Source organism: Melanostigma gelatinosum (assembly GCF_949748355.1).
Source record: "Melanostigma gelatinosum genome assembly, chromosome: 22".
Taxonomy (NCBI): Eukaryota; Metazoa; Chordata; class Actinopteri; order Perciformes; family Zoarcidae; genus Melanostigma; species Melanostigma gelatinosum.
In genome coordinates, this window is record NC_136655.1 from 1807901 (window position 1) to 1819511 (window position 11611).

At 43.3% G+C, this 11611-nt stretch overlaps 1 protein-coding gene across 4 annotated transcripts; it reads right to left on the reverse strand.

Annotated features, from left to right (window-relative positions):
* Positions 1 to 1615: 1615 nt before the first annotated feature.
* Positions 1616 to 11026, reverse strand: rab3ip (RAB3A interacting protein (rabin3)). 4 transcript variants are annotated; one of them, XM_079294817.1, is made up of 14 exons: positions 10899 to 11026; positions 8170 to 8284; positions 7678 to 7794; positions 7341 to 7507; positions 7073 to 7244; positions 6484 to 6579; positions 5135 to 5212; positions 4793 to 5002; positions 4569 to 4697; positions 4311 to 4423; positions 4141 to 4164; positions 3779 to 3878; positions 3587 to 3656; positions 1616 to 3031 (listed from the first exon to the last, which is right to left on the reverse strand). In XM_079294817.1, exons 3-14 carry the CDS (start codon positions 7765 to 7767, stop codon positions 2949 to 2951), a joined length of 1332 nt encoding a protein of 443 aa, XP_079150943.1. In that variant the 5' UTR covers positions 7768 to 7794; positions 8170 to 8284; positions 10899 to 11026; the 3' UTR covers positions 1616 to 2948. The 4 variants fall into 4 exon arrangements, with proteins under 4 accessions (XP_079150943.1, XP_079150945.1, XP_079150944.1 ...); XM_079294819.1 differs by lacking the exon at positions 6484 to 6579; XM_079294818.1 differs by lacking the exon at positions 4141 to 4164.
* Positions 11027 to 11611: the final 585 nt, after the last annotated feature.

The following is an 11611-nucleotide window of genomic DNA, read 5'->3' on the forward strand; positions in this document are numbered from 1 at the left end:
GGGGTTGATAGATGATGGGGGTTGATAGATGAGGGTTGATAGATGAGGGTTGATAGATGATGAGGGTTGATAGATGATGAGGGTTGATAGATGATGAGGGTTGATAGATGAGGGTTGGTAGATGATGGGGGTTGGTAGATGATGAGGGTTGATAGATGATGGGGGTTGATAGATGATGAGGGTTGATTGCTCAATGGACGCGGTGGCAGAGTTTGCGTGTTCTCTTAGCTGGAGACTTTTTAAGATGTGAGCAGAGATTTGTGGTGTTTAGCCCAGACTTTTACGTTTATCTCTGGCTCTCCTCATTCGTTGGGTTTTTATCACCGTATTTGTTGGCTTTTAGTCTTTTAAAAACATTTTCACTGATAAAGACTGTTCACTCTCCCGTGTGAACCTGATTCAACGGGACTGTCTCGCAGCATTCTAACAGCACCGTAATAGTACAAAATGTAGACATATGCAAGCATGTTAAAATAATGCAGTGAAGCATAAAGACAGCAAGAGAGAAGGACACTCGTGTCCAGCTGTAGAGTGCACTGCAGTGAATGAAACGCTAGAATGATGTCATATTTGTCATATTCTCATTCCATACATTTATATTTTATACATGTAAAAAGTTGTGCCTGTTGAACAGATAAAATAAAATAGAACAGAAAGGAATTCAGTCGAGTCATTAAGCTCAGCGCTGTGTTGACTTTAGACTAAAAATAACTGAAAGGGACAGACGGACTCTGTGTGTGTGTGTGTGTGTGTGTGTGTGTGTGTGTGTGTGTGTGTGTTCCTGCTCTCAGCTGGTTTCTCAACAGGCACTCGGTGTGTTTCCATAACGTATGAATATCCTTACATAGTGATAATGATGATAAACACTTCAGCTGCTCACCGCGGTCACGTGCGATGGAACATTTTCATCCATCACTCTCCATCGCACCCAGCGAGCTCATCCACTTTCTGCAGAACTTGTTCTGTGAGAATGTTCTTCCATCTACTGGTGTGTAGTTAACATCGCAGCCTCCAGAGGGTGCTGTTAGGACTTTATACTGTTGTCATAAAAATAGCAGAACAAATTAGTGTTGTATGCCATAAAATCATAAAGAGTCATAGTACACGGCACAACTGTTTCATTCTGGAAACAGTTGTATGTTGTATCTGGAAAAGATGTATGTTTAAGGGTCTGCAGTGCAGTGAATTCAAAAGAAATTTCATTGTATAGTATGTCCAAAAAAGTCAAAGAAGTCATAGTATAGCATGTCGTAAGATGTCACAACAGTATTTAAAAAAAATATATATATATGTACAAATGTCTAAAAATTCATAGTATAGTGTGTCATAAAAACGCTGGCACTCCTGTTGGTTTCTCCAAATTGGTCAAAAGTCGTATGTCAAAAAAACGTCAAAAGTCATAGCACATGTTGAATACCCTCTTGGTATAGTTTGTCAGTATATGTCACAGTTTAGTATGTCGGAAGCATCTCTTGAACCACTTGTATCACTCTCAAAATTACACCGTTCACCTGTAGTGTACATCTCACCTGACCTGTAGTGGACTCGACCTCTGACCTCGTCTCGTAAACAGACTCCACAGACAGCAGCAGGTTTCCAGAGGTATTACTGTTTTTATTTCAGAGTGTTTGAGAGAAAAGGCACTAAACCAAACCGGGAGAGTGACATTGACTTTGAGAGTGAGTGAGTGAGAGAGAGAGAGAGAGAGAGAGAGAGAGAGAGATGCAGAGGATCAGGTTTAAATTAACATATATATAAAGTTTAAACACCAGGCATACAAACACACTCGACATCCCCACAGCGTACTATCTACACATGTCCTGATTGATTAAATACAGCAGGCTGAAAAACACCAGGAGCCCCCCCCCTCCCCTGCAAATATATCGAGTCAAAGTATCTAAAAGATGTCGTGCTTAACAGCAGAAAATGTAAATGTAGTGTTTTTATTTTTTACTTTAATTCTCCTGAAGCTTCATCAAAACCCCGACAACAACATAACTCTTAAAAGGAATTATAAATACTGTTTTACTTCATACAGAGACAAACTTTACAATGTTGAAAATACATTTTGTTGAAGCTCCGTTCAGACGGGACTGACTCCACAGAGGGAGGAGGGCAGACGTCCACCGTGTGCTCGTTTGTCACTGAACTCAGGTTTGAGATGTTTAGGACGTTTGATGTTTGTAATTATAAAGTCATGACCCGTTAATGTCCCCCCCGCCTCCCTTAGAGACACGAGTCCGGCCTGAACGGGGTTTTACAGGAACGTTTGTACTCGTGATCTGCTGATTATCTTTGCATCAAACTTCTTTACATTTCACACACTGCCTTCAACATAAATTAAATCAAAGCTTATACTTGCTTTCACCAGAAGTGATTGTTTGGTCATCATTTTACTGTAATATGTTTGAGATTCAGCTTCGAGTTTTGAATACAGATAATAACACATAAACGGAGCAGCCGTTCCACTGTCGGCAAACAATATTCAACTCGAACTAGTTCAGGTTGTTCAATTGGTGTTGTGGACATACAATTGGAATTTCCAGTGAATTTCAGAGAAAAAGTCTATTTGAAAATAAATTGATGATTTAAAGCGTCACTATTTATCGAGGTAAAGTCAAAATTTCACAATAAAATAAAATCTTGAAAATAAAGTTTTAGTTTTAAATTTTTAAAAAGCCTCAAAGCTCCTCAGACGGGTTGAAATGCAGACATATTTAAATGTGTAACTCCTCTTTTCATGCCACTTGTCTTCATATATTGGAGTGTTACATGTACATAAAGTAAATATCATATTTTGGACAGAAACCCACCAAAGACAACAGACCACTGACGTCACAGTCTTTTAAAAGCAAGGAGGAGGGAGGGAGGGCGGGGGAGGGACCAGGGCGAGGGCGGGGCTTCCGGGGCGTGGTCTGCTGTGATTGGAGGGCGGGGCCATCCGTCGGTCACAGCTGGTCTTTGTAGTAGCCGAGCTTGGCAAAGGACATTTCCCTGCGGAGCTGCATCACCTCCCAGAACATCTGCTCCGCTGCAAACACAGCAGAGAGCAACACCGCCGGGTCACGTGGTTTCTTCAGTCAATATAACAAGTAGTGCAGTGTGTTGAAAAACATTACAGTGTAGAATGTTGGAAAAAGGCCGAACCGTCGAATTACAACCTCCGTGTGCGTCACATGATGCCATGACCAAAGAGACTTGTTCCCATAGACGTACATGACCAAAGAGACTTGTTCCCATAGACGTACATGACCAAAGAGACTTGTTCCCATAGACGTACATGACCAAAGAGACTTGTTCCCATAGACGTACATGACCAAAGAGACTTGTTCCCATAGACGTACATGGGCAGAGACGTAGTCATTTTGTTCTGTTGTTGAAGTGAATGAACTTAAGTACAAACACCCGAATAACCTTTATTTAATTTGTAAAATGCACGAACAACTGAATCCAGAGTTATGTTCATGTGAAGGAGAACCAGGATGGAGCGAGGGCTGGGAGGCGGGACTAAAGGTCTGTTTCTTATTAGATGACAGGGTGTTTCCAGATGACAGGGTGTTTATAGGTGTGTGTGTGTGTGTCTCACCATCCTGCTGTTTGACCAGCCCTTGGTAGATGTAGCGAATGTAGGTGAAGAAATTGCACACGGCTGTGATCTGAGAGAAAAGACAAAGAGACAGAAACACCGTCACAACGTCGTTGAGTCGAACAGAACTGAGAAACTTCTGAAGATGTTCTTCTGAAGATGTTCTTTTTCTGTGTTTGCGTCGGTACTCACTTTATATCGACAGTACGGAGACACGTAGTAATAGTTGGACGAGTCTTCGAACTTGATTCTGTGCTTACAGGTTTTGGTCTGACCACTCAGCGCACATTTTCTATCAGAGGGACACGAAGAGACAAAGACACGGAGTTATTGGTGGGTTTCGATGTCAACGTGAGGAAAAACTGAACACAAACTGGGACTCGGAGGAAGCAAGGAAAGGAAGTAAGGAGAGAGGGACGGCTGTTCGACATGTATTAAAGGTTTGTCTCATTGATAAAGCCGGACAGAAGGATGTTCATGACTCAGAGGGTGTTTGTTAGGAGGAGCAACTGAGGAGAGATGCAAAGATGCTGATGAGAGAGAGTCAGACTCACGTGACGAGCTCGTCCTTTCGCCCACTAGAGGAGGAAATTGAGGGAAGATGGAGAGATGACGATGAAAGAGTGAGAGCTCGATGAAGAGGAGGAAGAGTTTTTACATTGATGTGTGTGTGTGTGTGTGTGTGTGTGTGTGTGTGCGTGTGCGTGTGTGTGTGCAGGCTCACTTTGGTCCTCCACACTCCACCGCCGAGGCTTTGACCACAGGCAGCGGCTGGAAGCCGACCGGCTCCACACTGAGCGTGTTCTGCTCCACGGCTTCCAAGATGGCCGATCCGAGCTGAGGGAAGGGAGAAGACGACGAAGGACATCAAGGACGGGTTCACAACTTTTCTAGTTTGTGTAAACACTATCGTCAGGTTGTTGCATTTGTGTGTTCATTGATTGGACGTCCTTTCCGACACTCGATCTTTGTGGTCGTGTACCTCACACTTGTTGAAGGCGAGGCAGGGGTAGATGTCCTCACGGTAAACTCTCTCCAGGAAGCGGCAGCCGCGGTCGAGCGTCGGCTCCTCCTTCCACGCCTTGAAGTCGCTGAACAGCTGACTGTCCACCTACACGTCCGACAACACAGGTTACGTCACACAGTGACGCTCGAAATGGAGGCCACGGAGAGAACAACAAGTCAGCAGTTATTATGTGGCGCTACCTCCCGACACTCCCGTACGATGGGCTGCGTGGCCGACGGGTCGGGCTGCGTCCCCAGCATGGCGGAGGAGGTGCTCTTGTTCCGGCTGTGGCCCTTCCTGAAGGGGGTCTTCACGCCTCCTCCCGAAGAGGGCAGCTCGCCCAGCGGGGAGGTGGGGGAGGAGAGCACCAGCGTCTTCAGGGCCTGGACCTCCGCCTGGAGGACGTCGATCTGAAGCGCAGGAGGAAAAGCTCTTTGACTCAAATCCCGATGCCGTCGCCCTGTATTTCAGTCCTATTTAACGTTAAACGGGAGCTCGGTCGACATGAACGTCTGTAGTGAGCGAGTGTTCCGCGTCGTCACCTTCCCCAGGGCTTCTTTCAGTTGCTTTTCAGCGTTCGCCTGTTTGACGTTTGCTTCTCTGACCATCTTGTGGGCCTCCTGTAAAAGAACACAATGATTTGATATTTTTGCATATTTTCATCACTGGCGATGGAAGTGTTGGGATTTACTTCATAGTGAAGCAGCATCTCCACAAGATCGGTGACGTTTAAAGGAACAATTTACTGACATAAATATCAGAAAAACACAGGAAATGAACTGTTTGAATCCTAGTTTTGCTGCATAGATGTAAACAGGCTGCAGAAAACACACACACACACACACACACACACACAGAAGAGGGAAAAACATGTGCCGGCCAGCCGGACAGACTCAGTCTGCTTCAGGAGCTCCAACGTCGAGGTTTGTCAAAACAAGTGGAAAAAGTCCAACTGAAATCACATCGAGTCGTCCCTTCTTCTTGAATGCGCTGTCAGAATAACACCGGAGCTTTCCTCCAGCCTCCATCATCGATTGATCCGCCAATTATATGGCAATTAATCGATGAATCGTTTTGGTTTCAATAAAGAAAAATAGCCATCGCAGTATCTCAGAGCGCAAAGTAACGCCGTCACAGTATAAAATCCCAAACTGTATTTATTAAGTTTAATTAAATTTACTATGATTTAAGCAGTAAATTCTCCCATTTACAGAACATGGGTCAGAGCCCCAGATAGCAGCTGACGTGCTAACAGCTGACGTGCTAACAGCTGACGTGCTAACAGCTGACGTGCTAACAGCTGACGTGCTAACAGCTGACGTGCTAACAGCGTTTTGTGAGTCTCAAACGTCCTCACTTGAGTCGGTTGGTTCTGAAGACTACAAGTTTGCTACTAACGAGCTTAACACACCTGAATAACTCACTGGACTGGTGTGTGGTCAAGTTGCATTGTGGGTAATGTAGGCTCCAGTGCAGAATAAGAAAAATAAAACATCTCTGCTGCATCGATCCTTAAAGGTTCCGTCATGAGTCCAACGCTGAATAAGTGGAGAACTCTTTCTAGTGATTCATTAACAAACGTGCGGAGAGCTGAAACAAAGCTTTCTCTCTTGTAGTCGTTTCTATTTTAATCTCTTGATGGAGGATGAAGAAAAACAACCTGAGAGGTCGTAAATCTTTAGAAATCAGCTTCCCATCGACCTCACAACGCCTCCGTATCACATCTCTGCTGCCGAAGAACACAGAGCAACCAATCCCGTGAGAATCGTCTTCATATATTTAGCTTTTTGGTCCGGTTTCAGTCTGGCCGCTGCCTCAGGGAGGAAACAGGAAACAGGAAACGGGAAGCAGAGACGGACAGACGGACGGAGGAGGAGAGGGATGAACCGACCTGGAAGAGACTGGCGGTGAGCTCCTCCAGCTCCTGGCCGAGCTGGTCTCTGACTTTAGACAACCTCTCACACTCCTCATCCTTCAACAGCAGCTCCTTCCACACACACACACACACACACATAAACAGAAAACAACACAAAAAATACAACCGCCAAATGAAAACACATGAAGGTGAAATCATAGCATGGCAACAAACAAATGCTCTCCCACAGGTTTCTTCCTCTTTCCTCCCCGTTAAAGGGGATTTTGGGGAGTTTTTCCTGTTCTGATGTGAGGGTCCCGGGACAGGAAGATGTCAAACGTGTACATATTGTAAAGCCCTCTGAGGCAAATTTGTAATTTGTGATTTTGGGCTATACAAAAATAAATTGAATTGAATTGAATTGAACAAAGAGATGAAGAAAATTTAAATTGATGAAATATGTTTGAGGAGCCCTTTTTAAACAATAACAAATATACAAAAATAAAATAAATGCATTAAAAAATCAAAACTATGAGAGTGTGGAGAGATGAAGTGAAGTCCTACACACACACGCTCGCACTTGACTTTGTGTGTGTGTGTGTGTGTGTGTGTGTGTGTGTCCTACCCTCTGGGCCTTGGCCAGCTCCTCCTTCAGCCTCTCGTTTCCTTTCTCTCGGACCTCCATCACCGACGGGCTGCGCAGCCGCGACAGGCTGTCGCTCAACGCGCTGCACTCCTCCCCTTCCTCTGCAGACAGGAAGTTGCCCTCGGCGGACTCCGCCTCCTGGCCGGGCACACTGGCAGGACAAGGGGACCATTACGAAGGCCTTCTTGACGATTCATTTGTGGTTAATCACTGAACCGCCACAGATCTGTTTGGGTGTTTTCTTTACCTTCCATTGTGGCTCTGCCGTGGCGTGGAGTAAACCGGCTGCGTGGGGAGCTGGTCGGCCCGCAGGGAGGTGGGACGGCCAGCGGGGGGCGCTCCCAGAGAGTGGGTGCGGTACAGCGAGGCGGGCGGGGCGCTGTGACGGGCGGGGGTGCGCTGCTCCGCTTGGTTCTGCAGGAACGACGCAGAGGGACAACAAATGTCGGATTGATCAACTTTATATGAAACTTAAGTGTGTGAGGCATCTTCGAGTTCAGCCCAAAGATGGAGAACACGCTCGTCTCTCTGTCAATCAAGCCTGTAAACATCCCAAAATATGCTCTCCAGCTAAGTGGACCTACCTGAAGGTCCGGTGTCGTGGGTGAGGCCAAGTTCACCTCATGGAACCCCTCCAGATTTTCTGCTTTGCTCTGACCGCTGCTGCAGGCCATAGCAGCTGCTCTCAGACATCATACACTCTGCGCACACACACACACACACACACACACACACACACACACACACACACACACACACACACACACACACACACACACAGACGCGCACACGCCATCATGTACTAAATGAACATCATGCTGTGTTGAAGAAGACTTGAAGCTAGAGATTGAGACATAAACTCATGTTTACAAAGTTTACTGAGGTAATAAATCAAGAGAGAAGTAGAAACATTTTCTCATAGACTTCTATACAACCAGAGGAGTCGCCCCCTGGTGGACACTAGAGAGAATGCGTGTAATCCATCAACGCATACAGTCTATATCAGAAGCAGCATCAGCAGTCGGTGAAAGCTGAGGTCAGTGATGATGTTCAGTGTGGCGGTGTGAGTGTTGTACCATAGTGATGCTGTGGAGGATCGATGGAGGCTCTCAGACAGTCAGACAGACAGGAAGAACTGCAGGTGAACGAGTGACTCAGCAAACACACAGACGGGTAGAGACTGTCCTTAACCTGAGAAGAGAGAGAGACAGAGCGAGAGAGAGAGAGAGAGAGAGAGAGAGAGAGAGAGAGAGAGAGAGAGAGAGGAAAGAGACAGAGACAGAGAGAGAGAGCGAGAGACAGAGAGAGAGAGAGAGAGAGAAAGAGACAGAGCGAGAGAGAGGAAAGAGAAAGAGACAGAGAGAGAGACAGAGACAGAGAGAGAGAGAGACAGAGAGAGGAGAGACAGAGACAGAGAGAGAGACAGAGACAGAGACAGACAGAGAGAGAGAGAGAGAGGAGAGACAGAGACAGAGTCTATTGTCATACCAGAGATCCTCCTTCATCTTCATCATGATGTTCGTGACATAATCTCTGTGACACCTTGTTTCTGGTTGTCCTACCTTTTGTTTTTACCTTCGTCAGCACACCGGTCTCACCTGCTCAGCATGGCGTGTGCGTGTGTTTCTGTGTGCGTGTTCATGTGTATTAAGTGTGCGTGTGAGTGTGAGTGTTAAGTAGGTGTGTCCCCCACTGAGCATATATCTATAGATATTTAAATAAGACAAATAAAGTGTGTGAGTCACTGAGTGTATTTAAAGTCCAGCTGGAGAACATGTTTGTGTTGTTTGTTTAACATCAGTATCAGTGTGTCACAGTCACACCTTCTTCTGTCATCAAACAGTTTAATAAATATCTTCATAACCTGATGATGGTTTGAGATTAATTCCTCACAATTAACATTTAGTGGCGTCATCGTTTCTCTGGTGCGTTCAAGGACAATCTGACATCTGAGACTTTGTGAGTTGGCAGCTGAACAGCAATGTCCAGGATGTTACACATGACGATGGACAGTGAGAGGGGACACACACACACACACACACAGGTGAAACCCTAACCCGCCTCAAACCAACCAATCCCTCCTCTCGGCCCCTCTGCCCGGTAACCCGACCCGATGAGGGATTCTGTGTAATGATCCGGTTACTGTGGTAAAGGCTCAACCCGTAAGTTTAAAGGGTTAACAACGCAGTTATTATAGATAATAAATCATCAACTTGTGAAAAAAAACACAAATAATCATGAAAATATTTGTATTTATTGATTTTATTTATTATAAATATTATTTGTATTTAATATAAATTATTTAATATTGTTTATTTTGATTATTTTATACACTGCTGGGGGTTTAATCTGTTATATTACATCATCATCTATTACTTAATGTATAATTTAGATATATCATAAAAAATGTAGTTAAAGTAAAAAGTACAACAGTAGAGGAGTAGAAGTATAAAGCAGCATAGAATGGAAATACCCAAGTACAATTTTGAGGTACTTGTACTTTATTCGGTACTTTGGTAAATGTACTTTGGGGACTTTCTACTACTAGTTGCTTCCTTAATAAATACACATTTCTAGTGTTGTATATGTTTACATCATCTGTACTGAGGATCAATAAATGTATTTGTTATTTATATATTTTTCTTATATTTGAGCTGCATTGTTGATTTATTAAATTGTCGATGATGCTTCTTGCTTTTGGGGTCTCACGATGCAGTGATGGAGCAATGGAGAAAGATAAAATACGCATTTTTACAAATGCAAGTTATAAAAACACACTAAATGTGTATTTTGGCAAAACCTGACAGAGCTTGTGCAACAAACAGTATAACTGAGTTTAATGAGACACACAGCTTCTCTGTTCATTCACAAAATGCTAGCTGGAGGAAGCCGGTTATAATGTTATCAGCGGGCTAACGAGCTGAAATTTAACCTAGAGTTGAATTGCTCATATGTATGGAAGCCCATTTACAGCAACAAAAAATCAAAATAACCCAAAAAAATAAAGAAATTAACATTACAAATATATTATATTTATTTACAAAAATAATATAAAATAAAAAGAATGTTTTTTTATTATTACATTTCTTAAACTTTTTTTCCGACAGCAAAAAAAACTTTAATTATTATTATCTTTATTATTTTTGCTGTCACAAATGGGCTTCCATACATATGACTCAAAAGGCTGCGTCTTAAAGCACCTGTTTCAGGTCGCACTGACGGCTAGCATTGACGGTTAGCATTGGGCTAGCATTAACGGCTAGCTAGAATGTATTAAATGCTAGCAAGCGGGCTAAACATGCTACTTTAACACGAGGAGAAGACGGCTAAAAAAAATAAAAAAGCTAACGTGTGTCATCGGAGACTGCACGCATGAAAGATGCATGAAACATCTTCACTGTGTGTGTGTGAGCTTCGGTTGCATTGCTATGTCGAGCTAACGAAGCATTAGCATCAGATTAGCTAATAATGTTATCAAAGTCCTCGCTTCCATTATCGGACAACGCTCAAACACTTGGCCACACGGCTAGCTGATTCCACTAATATGACTCGTTGAAAAAAAGGGATGTATTGTAAATTAATCTGACTTTAATAACAGAAAATATGCGAAAACGAGTGTGTGGTGGCTTGGTTGGGAGAAATAGTGCGACAGACGGCTCTGTGTCCGATGAATTTACCCTAATGGTGCATTTACATGTAGCTAAATTAAGCTAGCTTCATGCGCCTATTATCGGACACAGAGCCGTCTAAGGACATTTACAACACTAACACGTTATATTTAAACACGCCATAGGTGCGGACTCACCGGACGTCTGTGAGGTTACAGCAACCGGTCCGGTGTGGGTCTTGCTCCCCGGTAACGTGTAAGATTCAACCGGACAAACAAACGGACGCACCGGAGCAGTTGTTGACGCAGACCGGAGCAGGTTACTCCAACGGATTGTGGTGCGTTTAGGGACGACTGGGAAACCAGATGATCCTCATCGGGTTATTTTTTATGCATGGGATATAAGATAAATGTATCAAAAGTATTATATATAAGTAAATAAGGAATCATAATAAAACAGTAATAATAATACAAATAATAAAAATTGTAAATAACATCAATAAATAATATTAAAAACAAAAATTAAAAGTAAAAGATATTATCATATTATAAGAATAAGAGAGACTTTTGTGAAATATGTATATAATCATTGATAGACGAAACCGTAGAGGTTTATAAAAGAGTCATAATAAAGCTAAATTTGTTTGAAATTTTCCATATAATTTCCTTAAAGGAAAGATGGATTATCTGTGTTTTATGGTCAGATATGAGCTCACCTCTCAAGATAACAGATTACCTATCAATTGTTACTCATTAACAACTTAAACATGTCTTTCCACATAGTTCTCTTCAGGAGTGGTTATTGGTTCTGTGGGAATTGTGCTGGGATCAATATTAGTTAAACGACCAGAAAGAGATTAATAAAGACTACAAAGAGACACAAAATGACCAGAAAGAGACTCAACACGACC